We start from the raw sequence: 27,399 nt of genomic DNA, 5'->3' as shown, positions 1-27,399 counted from the left end.
GCAAAAGTTGCCATACATGAACACTTAAAATAATATTGCAAAATATACAAAATGTTACTAAAGCTTCTACTTTTAAACTTGGACCTGTCAACAAGTGTCATTTATTGCGGTTTAAAATCCAGGAAATCCCTCCTTTGACCAAAAAAGTGGACTGAGTTTCAAGTTAATTGTTCGACTTTCACTTTCAATATGTGAGGATTGCCGGCTCGGCGTCACTTAAACTTTTTTAAAGAATTAATTTTATGTGTTAAAGTCGCTTTAATTAGAGTGAAGAGGAGCTTTTATAAGCAGAATGGGGGATACGTTGATGGAAATTGGGGTCTCCTCCTCTTTTTCTCCAACTTTCTGAACACGAACTGAAACAGTCGCTTCGTTTCAGTTTCCAAAAGGCCGTTTACTTTCCACTGTTTCAAAGACGAGCACAACTCGACGATCCTGTTTTCATTAAGAAAAAGCAGCTCACGGAGCGGTAATGATACACTTTGGATCCAAAACCTGAATTTCCAGACGTGGGTATGTCATTTTTTAGCCCACACCGGCAAAGAGACACTCTTTATTTATTTATTCTTTTATTTAACGTAAAGCTCTTTTCACCTGTTTGCATTTAAAAGAGCTGGATGTTTATCTTCAGGAGCCTCGTCTGCACTCCAGACAGACACATGTGGAGGAAAACCCATTGAAACATCTGTGAAGCGTCTTCGTTTGGATGTAAAAAAAAGTGTAACGTGGAGAAGTAAAAGTCCACGCAGCCGACTTGAAAGTTGCGTCAGCGCAGCGCCGCACTGATTTATGGGCATAATGACACATGTCTTCTTTATTGTGGGTTTGGAGTTTAGCAGTCGACACTGTTTCAACACCAAACAAACCTGTTTATATTAGCTCCACTCACCCTGTCATCTTCTCACAAAGAGCAGCCAGCGCACACAATAAAGGCCTGTGTGTGCTGGAAACACAAAATTGCAGAGAAAACATACCGCGCGTTTAACTCTTTATTAAAAGCAATTTAGATGTGGGGGGGAGACGAGCGTCGTGCTAAGGACTTATTATTAAAGGTTTTCATGTGTCTGTCGCAGACGCAGTGGGGAAGAATTTCCACAATTGTGCTTGATGAAGAAGACGATGGTGATGGGGGGGCGGGGGGGGATAGATCACCAAGGGCGGAATAATCTTGAAATATCTGCAAAGGCTTTATTTTTTTCTTGCTGATTAGGATGATTATACCCCCAGATAGCTTTGTTTTACCAAATTGCAGTTTGATGCACAAACCACTGTTTTTGTTAAGGAGTTCAAAGACTCCTTGGAAAGGATGGAGAGCGAGGCAGGCGCTCCTGTCTCCCCCGTCCTCTCAGATGAGGGTTTGTCTGGGAACAGGTTTCCACCGCCCCTCCCCGTCGCTCTGTCTTGCCCCCTCTACCTCTCACCCCCCCCTGATTTCTGCCTCTCCTTTCACGTCCCATTCATGGCAGGCGGGTGTGAATGTGAATTGAGCAGCAGATAAGAAGTGTGCTAATTATGCCTCTGAAAAGGGGCCTGGGAGAGCACTTATCTCTGGCTCTATCTCGTAATGGGCGCTCCCCGGGCAGCTGGTCTCCCCCCCTCGCTACCCAGCCGCTACCGGCACCACCCGGCCGGCGGCTGCTCCCCCCACCCCCACCCCCAGCCCCCCCAACGACCAGACACCCCTGAACCCCGGCCATCGGAGAGCTGGACACGGCTCCCAGCCTCTCATCCCCGCCCTTCCCGCCTCCCCGGATCCAGCGGTGTTTACAGGAAGTTTACCGTTTCCTGTTTCGTCCCGTCCGCACGCCCAGATGACGGGATCTGCACGTATGGTTTTGTGCGTCAAATACGTCACGCGGCAGATCGACGAAACAGCTTCAATCTGCCTGGCAAATTTCTGCGATATTGTAAATTCATCGTTGTCTCGACATCGATCTTGAAATTTACAAAATCTTGTGTGGTGAGAATTACATGTAATGGGGAAGAAAAAAACCCACAAAATGAAAATGTATCAGGAGAAAGAGCAGTTATTTAGAAGACAAAGCAAAAATCTACTAAGTGTGTGTATTTATTGTGAATCTTATCATTATCGCGAAACTGAATGTTACCTCAAACTGCAGGTTATATAATAAAAACTAACTATATTGGGGGAATATTAGTGATTTTGCACTGCTAGCTGCAGATACGAGATGTAGCTCTTTCTTATAGCTATTCTATTCTATTCTATTCTATTCTATTCTATTCTATTCTATTCTATTCTGTCAGACTTCCTGTTATCTAGGCATTAAAGTTTTTTTTGTTTTTAAAATACAATTTTCTCAAATTTTAATTGTATAATTAATCATATGATGATAGATAGATAGATAGATAGATAGATAGATAGATAGATAGATAGATAGATAGATAGATAGATAGATAGATAGATAGATAGATAGATATTAATGACACAATGGCGAAACTCGGTCATCATTTAAATGGTATTTAAAATGAAATATTTACATAATATAAGTACATGGTGAAAACACCAGCCATGATTCTACTTCTTCTGTAAATATGCAGATTAATTCAAATAGGTAGAATTCAACTCTCATCCTCGCACACAAAGTCTTATTCTGCATCAGTTGTCATCTATAGAGAAGGAAATCAGGCATCCGTGCAGACGGCCATGCTCAGGTATTCATAGCGTTTACTGTTTTTGTCTGAAGAGCCTCCGCTCCGCTCCGCGTGTCAGGAAGAGAAGGTTTAGATGTTCAACAGCATCACTCAGGTCCGGAGAGGTTTTTGCCTCGTTTGCAGGCGAAAAAGATTATAAATAAATAAATAAATAAAGCATGCAATGGTGGAGGATCATGGCAGCCAGCAGCGGCTGCTGGGGCTCGGCAGTGTAGCACGGACGTGGTTGGTGATGAGGGTGGAGGATGGGCTACGTTGGCAGCATGCCCATATGGGGTCCAGGGAAATAATGGTGGTCGGGGGGGGATGGTGAGGAAGAGGCCTCATCACCGAGGCTGGCACTGTCCTGTCAGTTCAAACCCTTCGGCTCGTCGTCGGATTTCCCAGCATGCTTACGCAAGCTTGGGGGGGGGGGGGGGGGGGGTCAGTCAGTGTGTTGGTGTTGGTGTGTTTAACCCAGGTGATGCAGTTTTTTGGTGTGTTTTTTTTTTTAAATATCTAAATGAAGTTTATAGATCGGCACAAGCTCAAGTGTGTGTGCATTCACTGTGTGTAAATGTGCATCAAATATGGGTTTATGTGCAGACGCATTTAATGTTTGGGCCAGTGTTTGTGCAATCTAGTGTGTGTGTGTGTGTGTGTGTGTGTGTGTGTGTGTGTGTGTGTGTGTGTGTGTGTGTGTGTGTGTGTGTGTGTGTGTGTGTGTGTTTGGGGGGGTTTCTGGATCGCAGCCATGCTGTCCTCTCCTAGGGCTCGTAACCACAGCAGGCCTCTGCCAGCCCTTAACTTCCCCCCCACTCTCTCTCTCTCTCTCTCTCTCTCTCTCTCTCTCTCTCTCTCTCTCTCTCTCCCTCTCACATATTCAATGTTGCATTTCAATCACTCTTTTACTGCCACATATTCAGAGTAGTAACTACAGAGCAGTGAATCCAACCCGAGCCGTGTTACTTTGTCAGATTGACGGGCGGCCGTTCGTCTCCTCGCCGGACGGTTTTGTGTTTTGTGTCTTGAGTAACCCACCCAGAGATGTTGTGTTGATAAAGTAGAAAATCATTATGCGTGATCCGTTTCCTCAACGATTCAAGAACGCTCCCGCCTCCATTTCGCTCCGGGACGTGTCAAATTTTGGAGAAAACAACTGGTTCGATTCCAGCGACGACGCTGCCAGAAGTGGCGAGACTTGCCAAATGGGCCGTTTTTTAAAAAAATTTTGTTATTTATTTTGTTATTTATTTATTCTTTCCCCCCGCCTGCAGAGGTGCTCGAGCTATGATCTGGATCGCCCGGAGTCGGTGTCAACATTATTAACTGGCTCAGTCGGGCTCGAGCGCTATCTAGCAAGTTGCAGTGCTTTGTTTTCATCCGTGTTAACAGGGGGATGCTCGCTGTGTGTTGGCGAGCCTGGCAGAGGTTGTCTGTGTGTTTGTGTGTGTGTGTGTGTGGGGGGGGTGGGGGGGGGGGGGTGGCTGTGGGGGGCACTGAGGGTGGGACGAAGCCGATCAGGGGGGCATTCCTGTGACATGACTTTCATGTCTGAACATCGCTGACGCTTCCTGAGAGGAATTGTACGACGGACGAAATCAGAGTCCCTGCTGTCATGAAACAAGCGCCCTGGGAGCGCCGCGCACGGCGGGGCTCAAAGCCCTCCGACTCCGAAATGACCAGTAGAGTACAGAACGCCGCCGCCGCCACCAGCGCCACCCTCCCTTCTCCTGTCTCTCTCTCTCTCTCTCTGTCGTTCACTCTCCCCTGGAAGAGGCTACGCTAATTAGCCAGGCTCTAATGAGACAGAATGGCACTGATCTGGTCCGCCGCTGCGCCACCGGGGGGGCCGAGCAGAGAGAAGGGGGGGTGGGGGTGGTAGTGGGTAGAGCGAGTGGAGAGCAAGGACGGTGGTGGGGGTGGGCGGGAGAGGGAGGTTGGTGTATGCCATCTGTCACCCTGCACCCGCCTGGCACGGCAGTCCCTGGAGTGGAGGATGGAGGGTGGAGGGGTGGGGTGGAGGGGGGGGGGGTGGAGCGAGCGCCGAGCTCGAGTTGTGGTGTAGTGGGTGGAGGTGGGAGGAGGTGAGTGGAGGGGGGGCACTGATATCAGAAGGAAGGGAGGGAGGCTTCCCCTCCGGGCGTCCGAACACGCGTTGTTCCAGCGGCTGGCGGGGTTTGATCTCCGCCATCGAACACGTGATCCACACATGACGACACGCCTGTGTCTCTCCAATGGCCGCCGAACAAGAGGGGCAGATGGCTGACCTTTTCCCTGTCTGTTTCCTAGATTGTGACTGTTCACAGCTCCGCCTGTTAACCGAGGAGCCACTCGGGGTCAGTGTGTTAAAAGTTGCATTTTAGCGTGAAGATTTATTCGCAGGCGACGTTCGCCCGTCTATTTTCATCCCGTCGCCGCAGACCGGATTTGGCACTCATATTTCTGAGAGCCGTGACAGAAACTAGAGCTCTGCGAACATGTGAAGGCGGCCTCCAGGACTTCTGGAGCACAACCGTACAACCACGGATGACTCGCCAACGTGTCGCGCATTCGTAACATTAGCTTCTCAGTACACACAGTGATACTGAAAGTTTAGTTCTGTTAAAAAGCGAATCGAACCGAATCCAATTCTTTTTTTTCTTTTTCTGATCCCCATTCTTTTCTCTTATGTCTCTGAACTCTTCTTTGAAAACCGTATCAAGTCCATAATGAGTCATTCTGCACTCGTCGTTTCTTAATCCTACATCCAATCAAAATGCTTGTTAACTAAAAAAGGCTGAAACAACCAAGTAGCTAAACCTGCAAAACTAATGCTATTAGCCATAAAACAGCTTAAATGCCAAAGCTGCGAAAATGACTATCAGTCCAAATGGTTAAAACAACTAAAAAGGCTAAAACTACAAAGCTGTCCATACAGCTGAAATGGTTCAAACTGTTAAAATAGATAAAATGGCAAACTTAGCTCAAGTGCTAAAACAGTTAAAATGGCTGAAATGGCTAAAAAGGCTCAAACTTCTCAAAAGATAAACCAGCTCAAAAACCTAAGTAGCTGAAATAGGTAAAACAGCCAAATCCTACAAGTGCTAAAATGATTATAATAACTAAACCTGGCTAAAACAGCTCAGAAAATTAAAAACTAATATGTTTAATATAGTGGAAATGACTAAAACGACCAGAATGACAGTTAATAGCTGACTCAGCGTAATCATCTCAAACTGCTAAAAATGCTGAAACTGTTAAAATGACCATTGCCCAAATGGCTAAAGCAGCTAAACAGGCTAAAACAGCTCAAAAAGTTAAAACCTTAAATGGATAAAACAAAAGAAAAAATGTCAGTTATTGTTTTCACGTTTCATTGACGTAACAGAAACTCCAGTTTTGTTAAACAAAGCTAAACGTTATGCTCTATAGGTTCATAAGCTCTGTTATCTTCATTTCAGACACGTTTTGTGGTTCCAGGCTGATTTATTTGGTGGGAAGTCGGCAGTAAAGTGTCATTTGGTCCAAAACGTCCAGACCTCTGAGCCGGGCCGTCATTTCACTGCCTTTTTAAATGACGCTGAAGGAAAGTAAAATTGACAGCGGAGATGTTATCAGATAGCGTTTTTAATATCAGGACTCGTGCCAGGGTGCGGGGGATCGTTGCCAGTGGAAATCTCGCATCACTTCTCATGAGTTCCACTTCCTGTGCTGTTTCTCACAGGGGTGGGGGGTGGTGGTGGTGGTGGGGGGGGGGGGGAGATGATATCCTCCACACCTCTCTCTCTTAAATTAGGCAGATCAGAGTGAGCATATCCCGGCCCCCGGGGATCCAAGAGGGCCGTGACTGTTTATTAATTGATTTATTTATTTATCTCCTGTGCCTGCTTGGTTATTAGGTTGCCATGGGAAACAGGCTAGGCCAGACACCCCCCCCCCCCCCCCCCCCCCCCCCCCCCCCCCCCCCCCCCCCATTATTAAAGACACAATTTCTTGAACTGGAGACCCAGCTGTCTGAATAATTAATTTAGCGAATGAATTATCTTGCAAACGGTGAGTCTTCCCCTCCCTCTGAAATGAGCCTTTCTCTTATTGTTTAATGGACAGTGGAAATCCCCCCCACACCCCCTCCCCCCCTCCCACCTCCTCCTCTCGGCGGGGGCGACACTGAGCATGCTCAGAGCACTTTGCGTCTCCTCCTGCCATCGCTCTCACTTACGCCTCTCACGCGCCACCTCTCACCCCATCTGTCTTCAACCCGCCCACCGCCGCCGCCGCCGCCACCGCCGCCACCGCCGCGGTCCAAAAACCCAGGAATCTGGTCGCCCCCTTCCTCGCACGACAGCCGCTTCCTGTTCGGCCCCCCGACTCGCGCCGCGTCCCACCTCGCCGGCTCCTCCTGCTCCCGAGCATCCTTCCTGCGGCGGGCGGGGTGTTTTTTCTTCTCCTCCTCTAACCCACTCCCACCGTCTCCACTTCTCCTGACAGACCACACAGGGCTTGTTCTGAGGCCCATTCTCGCTAATCTGATCAGCAGGCAAATACGCCGGGAAAAGCGCTTTAATGATCCCCCTAATTACCTCAAGTCAATACCAACTGTATTATTAGACTCGGGAAAATATTCCATTAGGGTGCCCCCCGTGGGAGTCCCCCCTGTGCGCGCTGATGTCACGCGCCGCGCGCCCCCTACGCTTGTAATTAATTTTATTTACACACGCAGGAATGCACAAGGTCGCACCTGCAGCCCGGAGCCGCCCGACTCGGCCCGCCTAATCAGATCTGTCATAATTACCATTCTGCATGCTTCTGACACACGCCGGGAAATATTTCAATTTAACTACAGCCACGAGCTCCAGCAGATGCAGTCTGAGTGTGTGTGTGTGTGTGTGTGTGTGTGTGTGTGTGTGTGTGTGTGTGTGTGTGTGTGTGTGTGTGTGTGTGGTGTGTGTGTGTGTGTGTGTGTGTGTGTGTGTGTGTGTGTGTGTGTGTGTGTGTGTGAGATATCAGGACCAATCCAAGTCCTCATCCTGCTTCTCTCCACATTATTTTGTTCTAAAACTGCTTCTTTCTGCTGCTTCCAGAAAAAAATGACCGCAGCAGTGTTTTCCTGCAGCGTCCCCTGTCGTGTCTGTTCCCTCAATAATGTGTATAAATGGACACTTTTTTTTTGTTTCAAAGATTTTAATGGAGCGTATTGTGCAACTTCTTCCGAATCACAGGGTAATGCTTTATAAAACGACACCTCTAATTAGATGTTTAAGCATATAGATGCGGGCACTTGTAATTTCAAAATATGTGACATATAATGAGAGTAAATCTATTCTATCATACTCTATCAGCATGCATTGTGCACCTATATGTGTATTTATGTGCACTTTATGGAAATCTCACATCAGGAAGTCGCACTAGCGTTTTCAATGACACACACATTTGCACAAAACCTGCAAGAACAGCATTTTTAAGCCAAATAGGTGATTTTTTTTTTTATACAGCCAAAGACTGATTATAATCCAGTTTTAATAATTATAAACGACACTAAAGTTGAGGTGAGTTGCCTTTTTTTTAGCAACACAAGAGAGATGCTCCCAGAGAATTTTCCTCAGAGTTCCAACAAAACGCAGGAAAGAAAGTCTCAGAATCCGACGAGTCTTTAAGGAGGAGTATTTGTTGCCTTTCATTAGTATCTGAAGCAAACTTGCAGACCAATTAAGAGCACTTATTTGGCTGACATGGACAATTTGCAGGTTCTCCGCTATTTCAATCCCTAATTCAATAAGATCAGTCATGATTTATCAGCCTAATTATGCTTTGATATTAGCAATTAAACCCCAGCTTTGAATTAAATCTCAATCACGCTCTTATAATTGATGGAATCAGACTCCATGTAGGTGCTTTCCTGTGTTTTGTAATGTCGCCGCAGTTGTTGTTTATCTGCAGTTCATCTTTCGGCGTGTTTGTTGTCTTGTGTGCATTCATCCTCCATCTGCCTCGGCAGTAGTGAATGGAGGGGAGAGAGGAAAAAATAAAAAAAAAGATTATAAACAAGAGGTAAATTTGTGGTGGGAGAACAGTGTTTGAACATTGAGTGTGTCTGTGCAGACAGCGCTCGCTCCGTGCCCAAATATCAGCCCACCACCAGGCTAAACTAGATTATGGTGCAATTTCAACAGTACTAATATTTGATACAGAGAGGCACATGTACCCGGGCGTCATCGGCGGCTCGCTCCGCAGCCATTTTGTACACATAATCAATCTGTAGTGGCTTTACTGGGAGCAAATTTTTACTAATATGTGATATTGATTGATATTTAAAGTGAAGTTTGCCTTCTTAAAGAGATGAAATGTGTTGCCCGCAAATGTTTTTTCGAGCGGCGCGGAACAAACACGGGGCGAGCATTAAAAACGATCGAGCAGTTAAATTTGCAAATATGCAAATTGGACATGTTTTTTTTTTTTTTTTTGGTGTCTTAACTACCTTTTTTTTGGGGAGGGGGGGGGGGGGGGGGGGGTGTGTAATGCTGCTAGGAAGTGGAGTGTGGGAATCTCCAGGTTGTACGATTGGAAGAAGTTTGCAGGAAAAGAATAAAATGTGTGGCTTTGGAAAAAAAAAAAGTGTGAAACCACACAGATGTTTAATGCGCTCCATTTTTGATGGACTGGTCATTTGCCTTTGGTTATTCTTTATGCTCCATCTGCCTCTATTTGGTTGCTGGAAAAAAAAAAAAAATCCCCCCCCCCCCTTTCCTTTCCAGAACGCTTTATTGGCCGGGCGGCCGTGACGTAAAAGCGTTTCTGGGAGCGAGTGCTGACACAGAAGCGAGAGGCCATTTCCTGCACAGTCATGCCACAATGTGCGCGGTGTTAGCCGTCAATCTGTTATCGTCGGAGAGGTCGCGACCCCTCTTCAGAGAACGCTCGCCGCTTGGCGAAGGCTCCTTCGGCTCGTGTTTGGCACGTAGGAGTCGCACTGGCAAATTTCTCTCCTAAAAGCTCAGCCACTGACACACAGACACACACACACAGACACACACACACACACGTATAAAGAAAAAAGAAAGAAAAAAAAAAGGAGGATAGTGACACAATCTGGCAACCGCAATCTGGAAAGCATCCACTCTGACAAGACATCAGAGTCGTATCAACATGATTTAATAATAAAAAGAAATATTTTTTTCAAAAGGCGAGTTTCAGATGAGTCAGTTTATTTAATCCTAAAAAGCTTTTTCTTTTTTTTTCCCTCCTTTATGATCCGTACATAGAAGAAGGAGGAATTTCATCATTTCTGTGGTCGCAAATCCAAGCCTCCTTAGGGCCTATCTGTCATTTGAAAAAGATGTCCGTTTGATCCGCTCGTTTTGTAGTCCGCCCGCTTCTGAAGGCTCAGGACCGGCGCGTGAATCCAAATCAGATGGCGAGGCGACCAGGAATTAAACAGAGGTAAATAAAAATGTGCTTCTTCTTCTATTTTTTAAAAAAAATTTTTTAACAATAAACAACTCTTTGATCATCGTATAGTCAACATAGAGGCTTAGCTATGTTATAAATAAAGTGGTGTATTTATAGAAAAAGATGCAAATTGACTTTATCTGTGAAATATTAAAGTCCTCGGTGCTTCTGTCTGGTATTTCTAATGTTGACATCATTTTTTTGGAAGAAGAAATAAGGAAAAAAATATTATTTAGCTGATTAAAACACATTTCTACCATCAGATGTAAATGGAGGCAGTTAATACTCCTTATGGGAAAAGTAAACACACAATCAAAACATCACTTTTCTCATAATAATCACATTATTTGCACTATGTGGTGATTATTATGAATATTATCGTTTGAAGAAATGTAATCAGACTTTTTGGAGATTTTCTATGACTATAAGTCAGTAAGTTCAATGTGATTTTGCTCAGTTTTAAACTTTGAAACCCATCTTTATTCCAATAACCAACAATTAATTGTCTACGTTTGTCAATATTTCAGTGAGGGTCAGAAATGTGTCATCAAATATAGTTACAGTTACTTTTAACGTCAACAATGGTATAAGCTATAGTGGGAAAATCACCCCGGGCTGAAACAAATACTCATAAAACTACTCACAGTATTACTTCTGCTCGCTTTAGCTTTACCTTTTACCTGTATTTAATTGTTATTAGCAGGGATTTAATTCAATTTACCTGCGTAAAACAGCCACCTGTGTTCACATTCACATCTCTCTCACTAACAGCATTTCTAAGTATTAAACCCTGGTAAAGAAAAGCAACGCAGGAGTTTTCCTCTGTCAGAAGAATTAACTTTATTATTGATGAAAACGCAGATCAGAAGGTTTTAATATTAAGTGGAAATGTGGGCGTTCGCAGCAAAGGAGATTATTTGGTGTAAATGACTGAAGCATGAGAACAATTACATGAAAAGTACCTGAAAATACAACTTAATGTATAATGTTTGTTGATTTTCTATAATGCAAAACTATGTATAATGTATAATGTCAAACATAAGGTCCATGGGCTAAAAACAACCCGCAAGATATTAAAATCCGGCCAAACCAACCAAGAAAATTGTAAAAAAAACAAAAATCAAACAAAACATTGTTTTTTAACAAATTTCTTAAAAGTAGCAGACGCAACACAAGACTGAGACCCGAGCTGAGATATTGGAGATTCCGCCGTGAACATTAGCAAACTAGCATTAGCCTCAAAGCCATGCGGTCAGGTTGCAAAAACACCCATAATGCAACACTATATAAGGTTTCATTAAAATTGCCTTTATGTTGAAATTGCGGTCATTTTATGTCTTGATTGTTTAGTTTTGCAACATTTTAGTCACGTATACGCTGAATCACAACGAAGAAAAACTTTAAAGTTCAAATATAAAGGTTATTAAAGCACTATTTTATCGGTCCGGCCCATTTGAGATGACAAGGGGTTTTATGTGGTCCCTCAACTGAAATGCGTTCGAGACTTCTGCTCTAACTTGTACAGGACAGATAATTATTTCAAATGTTTTTTTTTAATATAAAGAAAAAAAAACAACGATTAATAAATGTGGAAAAACCTCAAAAAGATGGTTTTCAACTAAAAATATCACATAAATAGTGAAGATATTTGGAAAATACTTATCAAAACCAGCATTATAAGGTTGTGTACATGAAATATATAATAATAGGAAGGCTAAGACTTAGAATTAAACTAATAAACTATGTGAATTCATGGACGACTGGAGGTCTGGAAGAAGGTGTAGTATGTCGGATAGAAAGACACAAAAACTGAGAAAAATTTAAGACTGAAAAATGGCAGCAAAGATAAAAATGGAAGCTTATCGAAAGGAAGGAGAATAAAAAGAAGATCCTGCTCGAGATCTTAGAGTTGGATACATGAACTGCGTTTTCAGTGTGACTCGGCAAAAAAAGCAGCGCAAACGTGTATTTTAGCTTCTTTTCTTGAGTAAATTCAAAGTAAATAAAATCCAGACGCTGGCAAAGGACCCCGTTGTGATAAAAAAAAAAAAAAAAAAACAGCTCAGTAATCTTATTTTCAGTAACGACAGATACGTTAGTATTTAGTAATTTCCTGTTGCGAACCTTCCCCACTTGCCCTCAGTGAAAAGGAGCAATGCTAACGCGATTACTTTGCATTACTTTGGATATACGCTGAATGCTCGGTCGGGTAATCTGCTCCTTGTGCTGCAGCGAGACGAATGTGAACGCGAGGATCTCGCTAGCAGTCATCTCTTTGGTGCGAACCTTTTCCCCTTGTCCCGACCGTCTCCCGATCACATGGCCAATGAAAGGAAATAAACATGATTACTTTGGGTATATAATGAATACGCCACGTAACCCGACATGTTCATCCAGCTGCAGCGGTGCTCAGATAATGTGTTAAATCCTTTGCTGAACCACAATTAATTCCTTCCCCTTAAGCACTGATGGTGGGATCACCACCGCAGAGGAGCAGGCATTCGAATTAACACTTGTCCTTTGGTTAAAAGGGGTAGATAGACTTTTTTTGGGGGGCTGTTTGGGCCCTTGCTAAGCTGACTAATTATCTGAGAAGGCAAATTACACAAAGACAATTGAATAGAGGCACAAGCAGACAAATAAATAGGACTTTGTGGTGTTTAGCTGGTTTGTTAGCGGGGTACAATGTGGGTTTGTTGTCTTTATGCGCCCCCCCCCCCCCCCCCCCCCCCCCTCCACAAAAAAAACATTTTGGCGCATGGATTTGCTATCGCAGTTCAATTCAGGCCGCTGACCCCGTTTCCACCGGCCTTTCTTCCTCCTAGACAATTTGTACCGCCACTCCGAAGCCGTCCCGCTCGCACATAGAGACTCACTCGCCTCAAAACATAAAGAAGAAAGAAGAAGAAAAAGATCTGGCCCTGAATTGTGCCGTCAATTATTGCTTATTGTTGCGGGAGATTCACATATGCCCGAGCATCAGGAAGGACTCAAGACTCGTCAGCAGATGGGGCGTCCACCACGGCGTAATGTATTTACCACACGGCGCACGTTACCTTGCAGGTCCATCGTGCACGTGTGCAGTCGCCGGTTGTATTTATTTATTTTATTTAAAAAAAAATTTTGGCGTGCTCCGGGAAAGAGAAACAGGTTTGAACGCACCGTGTTATCGGCTGCATTTATCTGCATAGTGTAGTCTGCCAGAGCTGGGCCGGTGCCAGGTCCAAGGAGGAGGAAAGACAGTAATGCATTGTCTTCGCCCTCTCTCTCTCTCTCTCTCTCTCTCGCTCTCTCTCTCTCTCTCTCTCTCTGTCTCTCTCTCTCTCTCGCGCTCTCTCTCTCCACCCGGGTTCAGACACAGGAGAGGTCTGTCTGGCGAAACAGTCCGCCACAACAAAAGACACAATCATGTCTTCATCTGCAAGTTTCTTTTTTTTAAATTGTCAATCCTACGAATGATGGAGATCTCAATGTACTCATGCACTCTGAGGCATTGTTTCTCGTCATGCAGTAATCCGAGAGAGAGGGAGGGAGGGAGGGAGAGAGGGAGGGAGGGAGTGGAGAAAAAAAAACCCTCAAATAGCAATTCGATGGACATCTGTTGGCTTGTTTTATTTATTTATTTGCACCGTGGCCGAGGTCAGCTCCATGGGGCTGATAACAAGCAGAGCAGATTAGAGGTGAAGGTGCTGGAGGCCTCGCCATTTCCTTCACGGTTTCTCCGTGTCGGTGGGGAGGGGTGGGGGGTGGGGGGTGGGGGGGGGGGGTGAATGGGTGGGTGGGTCGGGCGGTTGAATACCGTGCTGTTCTCCGACAGAGCGCTCCTATGCTCTCATTGGCAGCGTGTGACGGCGCCGCTCATACGCGGCGCACCAGCGTCGCATAGCTGGGTGAATCTCGCGCATGAATTCAACTATTGTGTCGCAAAGGAACATTTTTTTATATATTATTTTTTTTTATCAGCTATTTATACCGAGAGCGCGCTCGGCAACGCTCCGGTTCCGAGCTCCTCGGCCTCCGGTCAGCACCGACTCGGCTTCGCAGGCAGGACAAGGCTCCTCGAGATCCAGTCCGGTTGTTCCAAAACTAATTATTAATTAAGCAACAGTGACCCAGAGGCAGCGGATTACAGAGCAATATTGTTGCAGGTGTGTGCCAACACGGCAAGATAATCCTACGCCTGTCAGTACTTATTGCTTCGATGAACCTGTTTGCAGCATCTGTGAGTTCGACTGAGAAATGTGTGTGGAATTCAAATAAACGGTGTTTTTTTGGTTTTATTCCGCAGCCTCACTGCTTAAAGCTGCACAGTGTGAGGTGATCCAGGTTGAACGAAATTCCCTACGTCACCTCAGCGGGCCCATTGGAACGCTGATCAGTGCTGAGATAAGTCGTGGATTTAAAACACGTCAAATTTTAAACAAAAAAAAGGTCCTCCTTTCACTTCAAATCCAAACATTTGTCGATTTGCGGCTGTTCTAAGCTGGACAGTTAGTTTCGCAAAGCTACGTCAGACCGCCATGGTTGCTGGTGTCCATCTCCTCGAGCATGTGCGGAGGAACTATTTGCTACGCTGGTGCGCAAGCGCAGTGGCCGTGTTTTAAGAAGTTGCGTTTTCAGTTGCTCGGCGCAACGTCGTCGTGTAAACAGACACAACAGATGGTTTTTTTTGCATTTTCACTTGGAAACGTTACCCGGGGCTTTAGTTTGGAGCGTTTGGGTTGAACACCTCAGTTATTTCCTCCCTCAGTAGGAAGTAGTACCTTTACGTGATCACTCAAAGAAATGTAAAAACATGTCTTTCATTGAGGTATTAATTGCTTTAAGACAAAAGCATAAAAATTTGATCGTATAAGGCAGAATTGTAAGTATATTCTTTGCGCATGAAAGACAAATGCACCCAGAATCAAAACGAGGTGCTTTAGACCATGTTTACACGTACATGGGTTTTTAGAACAATTGATATTTCCCCCTCTACGTTTACAAAAAAAAAAAAAAAGTATCTTCATTGACACAGACCTGCATATCCACCTGGTTCAGAGCTACTATGAATCAGCCAAACCTGCAGGGGGCAGTGTAACAAGAAGCATGTCGCCACGATAGCCAATCAGAGTCCTGGAAAAAAACACAACATCACAAATTGTGACATACACCCGCCTCCCCCCCTTTAGATGCACCAGGTTTTTCCTAAATCTCCACTGTGGAAGGAGTTTTCAGGAATCATCTTGTGGTGACTCATAGTTGCGTTTATGTGTAAATGCGCGGCCCAAATGCAGAGAAATATCACCGTTTTTTTTTTTTTTTCAAATACCCGGTTACGTGTAAACGTGGCCTCAGCTCCAAACATTCCAATGTTTTTGTGGGCCTCAGTTGCAGATCGTTGGAGGCTGGTGGAAATGCTGCTACAGCAGGAAATAGTTCTACTGCACATGCTCAGTAGGAGGACAATAAGAACTGTTTTCCTCCAGAGTGTCGCAGTACATATTCTCCTGGTACTTGGGAGCTTGATAGTCGACAGTCACCGTAATAACAAGCCGGCTCCTTCACCCGTCCATACAAATGTCGTTGCTCTCTGCATGCGTGTGTGTGTGGTTTAATTATAAAAGCAAACAACAGCGCCAACTAGTGGCCCAGAATGACAACTACATTCTCCCCAGTGTAAACAGATGCCATATTCAAAACGCCGGGACGTGAACGCGAAACCTTCCTGAAACAAAAAAGCAAAAACGATGAGTTTTCAGTTGAGGCGTTGTCGTGTGAACGGGTTCAGAGTTTACCGTTGGGGCTGATTACGGCTGCCGTCGCCCTCCGGGAGTATCGGTCGACTTTTCAGTTGGATCTTTGTGGCCGGGACTAGAAAAATGTTGTGAAACACGAGGAGCGAGAGCTGAAGCAGCCCCGCTCTGAACTACCTGTTCTATTTATTTATAGAGAGCCCTTAATGATCCCCCAACAAAACATACGAGCCCACTGCATTGAAGAGCCCTAGATTTTTTGTTTCCTGCGCCGTATTGGAACACTTTAGCGGCAGGGGCAGCGAGTACCATGATCCAATCAAGAGCAGTTGGTGCTTGTCAGCTGTGGTGGAGAGGCTCGACAAATCACATTAAACAATAAAGAGGAAAACAGATTTGCAACAGTATGAGTGTGGTAATGCCGGGCATTAAATCTTGTCGATGCAGAGGAAAAATATGGATATATGAAGCAGCGTGCGATTAGTGGACAAACCAGAAGGAGGGAGCGACGTGTTTTCTTCTCATTTAAAGACGAGGAGGAGGAAGACGAGGAGTTTAAAACTAAAGGTCTTTCATCAAAACATGCAGATTTCTAACTGTATGTGATGTAAATGCAGTTAAAAGTAATTATTGTCTTCTGTTTGCAGAGCATGCAAACATAATTTACTGCAACTATTTCAGTCCTTTGGCATAATGTACAACATCTTGTGTGCACGTTTAACAATAAATTAGCAGCTTGTTGTCCAGCAGTAGTTCTAACTACCAGATAAAGTATGACGACTAATACATTTTAAAAAATAATGACAAAAAGGAATAATATTGGTTAAAATGTAGATATAATTTGACTATGTGCTATAAATCTAATTAAGACAGATAAAATCATAAAAATGTCATGAATGACACTAAAATCTTGAAATATCTTTTAAAAAATTATAAAAATCTAATTATACAACACTAAGTGGAACGGTTAAGTGGGTGCAGGCCTTTTATATAAAGACCGACACCATCAATCTGGGATCCTGATACCTGGTTACACTTAAAAAAAAAAAAAAAACTTTTACTTCTTTAACACAAGAAAATATTAAGACGTACATTAAATCACAATTTGTGTTCCTTTCATATGTATACATCCATGAAAAAAAAAACTAAACAACCTAGTACCTCGACTAGTACTCGATCTCCCCACTGCCCTCTATGCCATCAAGAACCCAAGTTTCAAACGGTCAAAGTATCACTCAAAACCACAAACTCTTTTATTTCTGAAACACGGTTCCTGCTTCACTATTTCAAGTGGAAACGATGAACTTTGTGGTGTTCTGAGTGTTCGCTCACAAAGCAGCAGCATTGGGAGACACAGAAAACCTTTATTTTTTTTGGAAACGCTTCCAGAGTGAAACACACAAAGTAACTTTGAAAACTTTTCTGAGGGTCACACGTGAAGAAACTTATGTTTCCGTTTGACTGCTCACTCTTCCTCTCCAAAGTGGACGTTTATCATCTTCATCACACGCTGAGGCACATTTTCCTTCCACACACCTGGTTGATCTATCCAAGGAAGGAAGAATTTTAAAGAACCCTGAATGTTTACGTTAAACTGGTTTTTATTGACTACGTGGCTAGGTTGTGTTACAAAAAAAAGAGTTTCAAAGAGTTTTTATCTCAACGAGAAACTTTTTTTAACGGAAATGGAAAAACAATATGGATGGATGGATGGATGGATGGATGGATGGATGGTATGGATGGATGGATGGATGGGATGGATGGATGGATGGATGGATTTATTTATGAGATCGATTATGTGTTGACATAAAGAAGATTTTATTGTGGAGATAATCAAATCTTTTACTGGGAAATTCATCAGACACGCCATCAAAATTTACTATCTTGGCAAAAAGAACATTTAAGAGTTCTTAGCATGACTTTTTCGTGGATTTTTAAACGTGTTGTTCGGTTTGCGTGTTGATTAAAATAACCCAGTCGAAGGATCTGCATCCCTGCTCTGGTCCATTTAACCCCTTTTCAACTGAATGGCTTCCTATAGTTTTCCTGGCGAAGTCCTTTTGGAACCACTGCGACAAACACATATTCTTTAATCCAGATAAAACAACTCCAGCAGAACGGAGGGGTACGAGAGTTAGATCCACCTTAAAAAAAAACTTCCCGGACGAGAAATAGATCCACCTTAAAAACTTCCCCAACAAGAAGTAGATCCGCCTTAAAAACTTCCGGCACATTGTATCGTCTTAAAATGTTGGTTTTATATCAGAATAGTTTCATGATACTTTTACAACTTGTGCACCTCATTTTTTTTTGATTCTTTCAAACTTAGCAAAGTCTTGCACCGTCTCTCTCTCTCTCTCTCTCTCTCTCTCTCTCTCTCTCTCTCTCTCTCTCTCTCTCTCCTCTCTCTCTCTCTCCCTCGTCAGCACTGCCTCTGCCTGGCCAGTGGAAGCGATGCAATTAGACAAACCACAAACAAAGCTCTTGAAACCACCGTGGAAAATGCTGACTGTCCACTGTCCGCGGCGCTGCTGGCCGGGAGCAGCGCTAACTGCTGCCTGGCGTCCATCACATAAAATGTTTAGCTATACTTTTGTTTTGCGATTTCTCTCTCTCTCTCTCTCTCTCTCTCCTCTCTCTCTCTCTCTCTCTCTCTCTCTCTCTCTCTCTCTCTCTCTCTCTCTCTCTTGTAAAAAGCTCAATGTCAGCTCTGAAACAGTTTTCATTTTTCAAACGGGGGAGGGGGGGGGGGGGGGGTTCGAGAAAGTTAAAAGAAAGCAGCAGACTGAACATTTGCACCAGTGAACTAATAAACTCTGCGCACTTTATTTCATCAAATGGACTTCCTGGCACCGAGACGGAGTTCACGTGGCGCCTTTGTTTGATTGGCTCTGCTACTTTGGGTTTAATCCTGCTGGTTTGGGGAGTGTTTGAGTTGGATTACTCCGTCGTTGGGCTCGGGTACTGTTTCTCTGGCTTTGACAAGATGGTGTGTGGTGCTTGTTTTTCTGTTTTCTTTTTTTTTGCGTGCGCGTCTGTTTGTGTGTTTGTGTTTTTTGTTGTTTTTTTTGGGTTGGTTTTTTTTTCTTCTTTTTTTGCAGTGTGTGTCGTGTGTGTGTGTGTGTGTGTGTGTGTGTGTGTGTGTGTGTGTGTGTGTGTGTGTTCTTCCTCACCACCGAATCAGCTGAAACCACAGACAGCCCAACTGGAGCGCCGTCCAAATCCTCTGCATGCAAATTAAAAACGCAACAATAAACGTGGCAAAGGAACAAGGTGGGCATGCAGGCTTTATGGCCCCCTCTACTCTCTCTCTCTCTCTCTTTCTCTCTCTCTCTCTCTCTCTCTCTCTCTCTCTCTCTCTCACTCTCTGTTCATGTCTCTCTCTCTCTTTTCTCTCTCTCTCTCGCTCCTCTCTCAGCTTCCTCCAAGCCCCTCCTGGGTTTGATGTGGCTTATGGGAGGAGTTGGAACAGGGGACAACCAAACTGCTGAGTTATCTCTTGCATGCAGTGTGTGGCGGCGTGGCTCTGCCTCTGTGTGTGTGTGTGTGTGTGTGTGTGTGTGTGTGTGTGTGTGTGTGTGTGTGTGTGTGTGTGTGTGTGTGTGTGTGTGTGTGTGTGTGTGTGTGTGAGAGTGAGAGTGTGTGCGGACCAGCAGCACGGTGTAATCCTGTGGAAATGAAAGGTGCTGCCGCGCACTGGCCGGGAGATTACAGCGCCGCTCTGTCGCGCTGCCAGGCTGAGAGAGTAGCCACTCTGTAACACACACACACACACACACACACACACACACACACACACACACACACACACACACACACACACACACACACACACACACACACACACACACCTCTGCCTCTCTTTTTCCTCCTACCGTTTCCCCATCGCTGCTCCCTCTCTTGTTTCTTTACGGCTCTCTTGTAGCTTCACCCACAGTTTGCCTCCCCCCCCTCGGCTCCTCTCCACTCTCCCACGCAGTCCTACAGTGTGTTGTTTCCTCTCGCTCACACACTTAAACACACACACACACACACACACACACACACACACACACACACACACACACACACACACTCGTGTGGTCACGTCTGACCACGTCACTCGCTCCCCATCAGGCCCCGTCTGTCCTTACAGTCGTGACTCCTCCACTAAAAAAAAAAAATAATATCTGACATTTCTATTCACTGTATGTTCAAATTTGACTTTAATTATTCTAATAAAATTTTCAAGGTTTTTTTTGTTTTGTTTAGTATTTTTAACAGAAAAGTCATCCCGGTGTTGTGTTGAGGTAATCATTTACAACCCGAGGCCTAGTTTAGCATAAAAAAATAGGAAACACAGATGAGAAACTCCCATAAATCCACCGACTGTCATTTGTTTGACTCCATATTTAGCTAATGACGGATCGAAGAGCGATTGTTTTTGTTTTTGTTTTTTTGGGGGGAAAGTATCAAAATAAACTTGATTTTTGCAGATGAAACCCAGTGTGAAACCATCAATCTTTTCAAAGCATCTGTTATTCCGTCGATAAGAGGAAAACATCTCAACTTATTCAGAAACGGAATCATTAAACGTTCAGCGTGCTAATTTAATGTCAAGGGCGGCGAAAACAGATGAAAACTCATTTTTACAGATGCACTTGAACGCCTCACTGTAATCTGAGATTGGTTTTAGGATTAAGATCAAACTTATTGATCTCTCGCCGGGGAAAATTCACACGACACGTGTCGCAATATGTGTCACATCGTGCAGAAAGAAGTGGAAGGAGAGTAAATGTACAATTAGTGCCGCTCGAATTGTACTCAACTGCCAGTAGAAGTACTTTTCTCAAAGTATCAGTGAACTTTTAAACACATATTGTTGCATTTGATTCAGAAAATATCACAGAGTAAAACACCGCAGAGCAGAAAAATTGTTGTAATGTGTGTAAAATTACATACCGAAATATACATATTAGTTATAGTAAATGTGAAACGCTCAAGTAGAAGTACTCGACACATAGATTACTTAAGGATTGAGGGGAACAGCACTGACAATATTTGATTAAATCGACCTGTACAACATCTCCATGTAAAACTAAATTACATTTATAATTGAATAACAGTAAATTTACTGACTGATAAAGAATATACTCATTACCCCTCAAATACTTTTTAAGTAGTGTTAATGCAAAAGTATTTTACTCAATGTGGTTGTTACTATTTATCAGTTGAAATTAAATATTTACTTGTAAAGTACATATCTCACACAAATTAGAGAATTACACTCAAATCATGTTTATATGAATGTTGTGGCAATGAAATGTGTTTTTAAAAGTAGTAAAGTATCTCATGGTGTTAGTTGTCCTGGTAAAAGTACACACTTGATGGAAATACTCATAAAAGTACTCTAAAATACAGGTTAGTTAGAGTAGTGTGAGTATTTGTAATTCCTTCCTTTAACTAGTTAACATGAGAGTCGTCCGCTCTGGACCTTTTTTCCACATTATATCCTCTGATTATCATCACCGGGACGCCGCGCGCTGTGTTTTATGTTCCTTATGTGTAATCCCATGCAGTTTGTTTGGATTCCTCCTCCCTCCTCCTCCTCCTCCCTCCTCCTCCTCCCTCCCTGTAATGTGTCAGCCCCGTGCTGAACTTGTTAATCACCGGGGTCGGGCCGCGCCACGCCGCCGCCGCCGCGTCGCTCCCGTCTAATAAAGCGTCTGTGGTTGTTAGTGCCGCGCTGCTCCTGCGCTCTGTCTTTCATGGCCCTCTGCTGGAGCCTTTCAAACATGGGAGTCGCTCTCTTCCTCCCGAGGGTGCTGCTCAATGTGCCGGTGTTTTGCAACCCCCCCCCCCCCCCCCACACACACACACACACCTCGCCGTGCTGAGCAGCTTGACCTTGGGGCGTAATCCACCACTTGGTCTCCTCCAGGTGCCGCCGCCGTGGAAACAATGGCTCTTTTTTTCCCGTGGCTTCGTCCCACAAAGTGTTTCCCTGAAACGTGATTTTTGATCCGTTGAAATCACTTTTCAAACGTTTGTCAGGCTCTTCTTCTTCTTCTTCCGTCTTTGATGCTTTCAAAGCAAAAGAAGAAGTTCAAGACTCTTTAAAATGTGATTTTAAACATGCGTTTGACTTTCAATGAGACCCGAATCAAACAAGCATCCAGGTACAAGAAGTTTATGTGACGAAGGAGGCTGCTGTATTTTTCACTCACCTTTCTTGTGTTGAAGTTGTAGTTTCAGTTCTTTAGCTGTTCACCACTTTAGTGACGTTTGTGATACAATCAAGAAGTTCAAATGGTTTCCAAATGTCCGATTTGTGTTTTAAGAGAAATGTTATTTTCTCCATTGACATTCATTGTGCCGTTTTCCTTGTCTGAGAAATTCTGAATTACATACGAATTAGGATATATAATCCAAGTATTTTCTATTTCTAATGGCTGTGACAGTTTTATTTTCCCGGTTCATCGGCTTCAGGCTTATAGCCGCTCTTCAATTGAACTTTATTATTTTAAAACAAGCAAAAAAGACGCTTCTCTCACTGCGACAAAGTACAATTCATTGATTTTGAACAAAAAAAAACAAACAATACTAGATTTTCAAATAATTTATGTGACGAGTTAAGACAACAGTGTCACAACAGTTCAGACCTGCAGCCGCATTTTAACTGGTCGGATTATACTTTAAATCACGACTTTGCTTCTTAAAACCAGCCGACACATGAGAGTTGTTCTTAGTTTGTCACTGAGAGATTTATTGTCCTTCATTAAAATTCCATTCCACATTACCATAAAGGCAAAATTAAGTTTCTTTTTCTTACTTATGCAACTATTTAGACTATCATTAGATGATAATATTACCTTTAAAGCAAAAAAAAAGTCACTAGAATGACACTTATTACAGAGTTTAGATTTAAAATGAATAATACATGTCTTCATTAATTGCACTGTTCATTAACCTTATATGACATGTTGTGTGGAAATGTGGGGAAATACATATAAAACTAACTTGGACCCAAAAATCAAATAGCAGAAAAGGCCGACTCGGGTGATAAATAGAGCTGGATCCAGGGATTCCACCAATCAACTTTTTCAAACAATCATCCACATTCAAATTTCTGGATATTATATATATTTAAAAACATGAGAAATGATGTTCCGTGTGTTGAATAATAGCATCGGTTGTGGGAGTGCATTTAAAGATGAACTGAAAAGGTGACATTCTCTGGGTGTTTTAAAAAAGAGTTTAAGATGTCAAATAGTTAAAGGTTATGCTGTGAATTGTTAATTTGATATTTACTTTAAGTGATTTCTAACTTCAGCTATCATTCAGTTTAGTATTTTTGACTATTGGTCTTTGTTTTTAATCCTTGGATGGTACAGGATCAGCAAAACAGGCTTCATTTCTAGTAATAAAGTTCTTGTTTGCTGTTTTGAATAAATGCAACTAAAACATAACAAATACAATGTTCCGTGTTTCTGGTTAGATTTTTGTGAAGGTTTGAGACTTTAAAGCCAATAATTGAATGTTTTATTCACACAAACCAAAACCTTTTCGTTTTCAGTGTTTTTCGTGACGTCAATCTGGAGTTTTTAGCTCAAACTTGAACTTCCTGACATTTTTTTTTTGGACGCTGACGTTTTAGTTTTTTTTTTTTATTTCTGTCTGTGCCTCCTCAGGGCTGGCTCTGTGAGCTCCTGCGCTGGAAGGAGGACCCGTCCCCGGAGAACCGCACGCTGTGGGAGAACCTGTCCATGATCCGCCGCTTCCTCAGCCTCTCGCAGGCCGAGCGCGACGCCATCTACGAGCAGGAGAGCAGCGCCGGGCAGCAGCACCACGGCGAGCGGCCCACGCACCTCATGCACGTTTCGTCTGACCAGCTCCAGGTCAGACAAGACTTCCAGGTGAAATACCCGCGTACATTGATGTACAAACACACACGAACTAATCATCACTTCAAATCCTTTTTTATTTGTTTGTTTGTTTCCTCCATTGGGATCCTGAACACAGACAAAACTTACTTTTCCTATTTCAAATCTGCTTAATGCCTCAAAAATGTACATTTTAACTACAGTGATTGTCGTTTGGACGTAAGAACTGGAAGCTTCAATCTAATTACAGGATAAATGAATTCCAAATCAAATTTCTTCTGTAATTGTACACACTTTTAATAGCATTAAAGTGTTTTTTCACGTAAATACATTCTTTAAAATTGCAATTATAATTGTTTAAACCGTATATATCAGAAAATATACAAATAGCTGAAGCTCAAAAAAGTTTAGCTTAGAAATAAACCACAAACAATTGATTCAACATTGTTGATCAATGGACCCTGGAGATGCACATTTTTACTTCATCATCACAGATTTGTAAAGCAACAAGAAAATATTCACATTTTGGAAGTTTAAGTCAAAGTTTTAACTTAAAACTCTCAAATATTTACCGACTTATGAGAATTTCAGAATTATTTATCCACGTTGTTCCCAAAAACTGTTGTAATTCAAAGATATTCAGTATATTATTGTATTTATAAGGTAAAACCATAATATTTACATTCAGACATAGAAGAATTTTTCTGAAATTAAGCTTAAGCTTAACCTGAAATCACTAAATTAATGCAGGAATTACTTTTCCAAAATGATAAAATTATGAATATTGTAATTCAGTTTATAATAAAAGTTTAAACTCATATCTGTTATTAATGATCAATATAAGAAGTGGGAAATATTCACATGACTGACGTTGGAATTTCAGGCTTTTTTTATACCAAATAAAATGATTTCATTTGGTCAATGTACGACTAAAATATGGAAATATCCACAATAAATAGCCGGGTTGTTAAAGTTTGAGACAGAAAATGAGGGTATAGTTATCAGCAGTCATACTTCAGCCGTCTGTTGATCATTAATTGACGAAGCGTCGCTTGAATTTACCAAATTGTTTTATTGAAAACGTCTGAAACTAGTTAAAGAATGAGTGCGGTTATTTGTTAAGAGGAATTCGCTGTTTTACGTGATATTAAACTTATTATATTTGTTTTTGAGGAGTTTGCAGCTCCCAGTGGAAGATTTAGTGGGTTTCCTTCAAGTTTTGTCACATTCTTCATGCATTTTATAGGACAAATGATGAATGGGACAGCAGATTAAAGCGACAGTTGATAATCTGACAATGAAAACAGTTTTTACAGGACGTTTACGGAGACCAAATAAATCCTACTATAACCTGTTGAACTTGAATTTCATCTGAAAATCTCTGAACGTTTTTGCCGTTTTCCTGGACTTTTTAACGGATTTCGCAAGAATCCAAGTCGTGGACTCCTTATACAAATCAGCAGAAACACTTTAAAAGTGTGGAAAAGTGAAGATCTGATCGGCCGAGCTTCTTTAAACAAGAGCCGCTTTATGAACCCGACATCTGGCTGGACGGAGAACAACTTATCTTAATGAAGTACAATATAATACCTCTATTAACAGTCTGAGACGCAGCTGAGCGCTTCATCGCCCACTGGGTTTCTTGGATACGTGACCAGCGTTTCACAAAGGACGTCATTTAGTGGATATAAATAAGGTAATCGGATTACCTTCCGCGGCGGCAGATATGGAATGAGGGGGAATTCTGTGCTGAGACTTTGCATGCAAACTGACGAAAGTGTAGATCTGTGGTGCAGCTTGAAAGCTTATCTGTGATACATTAGCCGAATTAGCTCGCGTTTGCTAATTTTGCTAATTGGATTCAGTAAAAAAAATCTTTTTAAATCACATCTTTGGTTTATTCCTGCAGCTGGCGGGTGAAGTGCTGTTTTGTAAACTCCATTATGAAACACCTATCCACAGCGTCTGACTCAGAAAATAGAAGGGCGGACATTTTAGTTATTTTTTCCCCGCCGGGGGTCAACAGGCAGCGCGAGTTGCCCACTCACCCGCTGCCTCTCCAAACGCACAATGACACGTTTTCCCCGTGTGTCGTGCGTTTCCACTAACGGGTCTCCGGCCCGATTCGAACGGGCGACCGCCGCAACGTGAATTGTGCTGGAAGTGGAGCCTTTTAAGAAGGTTTAATAAAGAGGCCGCCACCTTTCCCGTGAAGCGTCTTTTGAGTTCACGTGTCGCCGTCGCCTCCTATCTGCAGAACCGATTAGGTTCAGGGAGATATTCCTCCACCCGAGTCCTTCACACAGTCCTTCCTCACGACTCAATTGATTTTAATGAAAGGGCCTTATTAAGGCGCCGATAAGCGTTATAACGTCCTCGCGTCTCTTCCCATTCCAGGGTCCGCCTCCTCAGTCGCAGCAGCAGCAGCACCACCAGCCCTCCCTGTCGCTCCACCCCTCCCAGCCGCTCTTGTCCCAGCAGCCCCTGCAGCAGCAGCACGCCACCGCCGGGCTGCGGCTGCCGCCCCGCCAGCCCTCCACCGCCTCCCCGGCCGAGACGGAGGACGAGGGCAGCCGCGGCTGCGGCGTCATGAAGTCGCGCACCGTTGGGGGGAAGATCTCGCTGGAGGCGCTGGGCATCCTGCAGAGCTTCATCCAGGACGTGGGCCTGTACCCGGACGAGGAGGCCATCCACACGCTGTCGGCCCAGCTGGACCTGCCCAAGCTCACCATCATCAAGTTCTTCCAGAACCAGCGTTTCTACGTCAATCACCCCGCCAAGGCCCCCAAGGAGCCCGCCAACAACAACAACAACAACAACAATGGCGGCGGCGGGAGCGGGAGCGGCAGCACCGCCGCCACCACCAACACCAACACCAGCAGCAGCAGCAGCAGCGGCAGCAGCCCGGCGTTCGACGAGGAGCTGACGGACTTCAGGGAGAGCAGCGAGCTGCTGAAGGAGCTGGACGAGAGCACGCAGACCAACAGCACCATCTTCTCCATCAAGATCGAGGAGCAGCTGGGCCGCGGCGTCGAGGCCCACATGGAGTCTGAGCACGAGGCCAAGGAGTAGGACGCCCCCCCTGGCCCCCGACACACACACACATACATAGACACACACACACACACACAGAGTGATGACTGTGCTACAAGCAACGCTCAGAACCGCCGCGCTGCAAATAAAGAAACGTAGTGTTTGCAATCAGTTACAGCGTCTGGACTGTACCAGGAGTGTTTCTATTTATCAGACTTGTGAAGTGAGTGTACACACACACACACACACACACACACACACACACACACAGACACACACACACAGACACACACACACACGCACACACACACACACACACACACACTGGAAAGCCCATTTCAGACTCAGTTATACAACAAGTACTACTTTTTGGATTTTGTAAAACTTGTATTATTCCACTGTAAAGAAAAAAACAAAACAAAAACTGATGCATCATTTAAAAAAGAAAATCTGCACAACAAAAAAAAAAGTTATTCTAAGTATGTTGCCGTGAATATTTGCTGACTGCACTTATTGTCTGTTGTTTTACACTGACTTACTTTATGTTTTTTGAGCTACTGATTCTATTCTAAAAGGTTTAAAAATTAAAAAAAATTAAATAAAAAAAACACCCTCCCCCGACACTTCCTGGAGTTTGCTAGGACTTTGATAGGTGTTTGTGACGTTTAACTGGATTTTTTTTTTTTTTT

The 27,399-nt window shown here is 43.5% G+C and overlaps 1 protein-coding gene across 2 annotated transcripts in view; it reads left to right on the top strand.

The window, feature by feature from the left end:
- Positions 1-27,148, top strand: part of satb1b (SATB homeobox 1b) — a gene marked incomplete at its 5' end in the record, with an annotated part of 80,618 nt that extends 53,470 nt beyond the window's left edge. For both annotated transcript variants that reach the window (XM_080472111.1, XM_080472110.1), the window contains 2 exons: positions 23,486-23,710; positions 26,075-27,148. In XM_080472111.1, coding sequence (XP_080328237.1) covers positions 23,486-23,710; positions 26,075-26,749 — 900 coding nt within the window. In that variant the 3' untranslated portion in view covers positions 26,750-27,148. The remainder of the gene's footprint in view (positions 1-23,485; positions 23,711-26,074) is intronic.
- Positions 27,149-27,399: the final 251 nt, after the last annotated feature.

This window comes from Lipophrys pholis (assembly GCF_963383615.2).
Source record: "Lipophrys pholis genome assembly, chromosome: 9".
NCBI classification, from domain to species: domain Eukaryota; kingdom Metazoa; phylum Chordata; class Actinopteri; order Blenniiformes; family Blenniidae; genus Lipophrys; species Lipophrys pholis.
The sequence above is the reverse complement of the archived record's forward strand: the minus strand, read 5'-3'. Positions and strand labels throughout refer to the sequence as shown.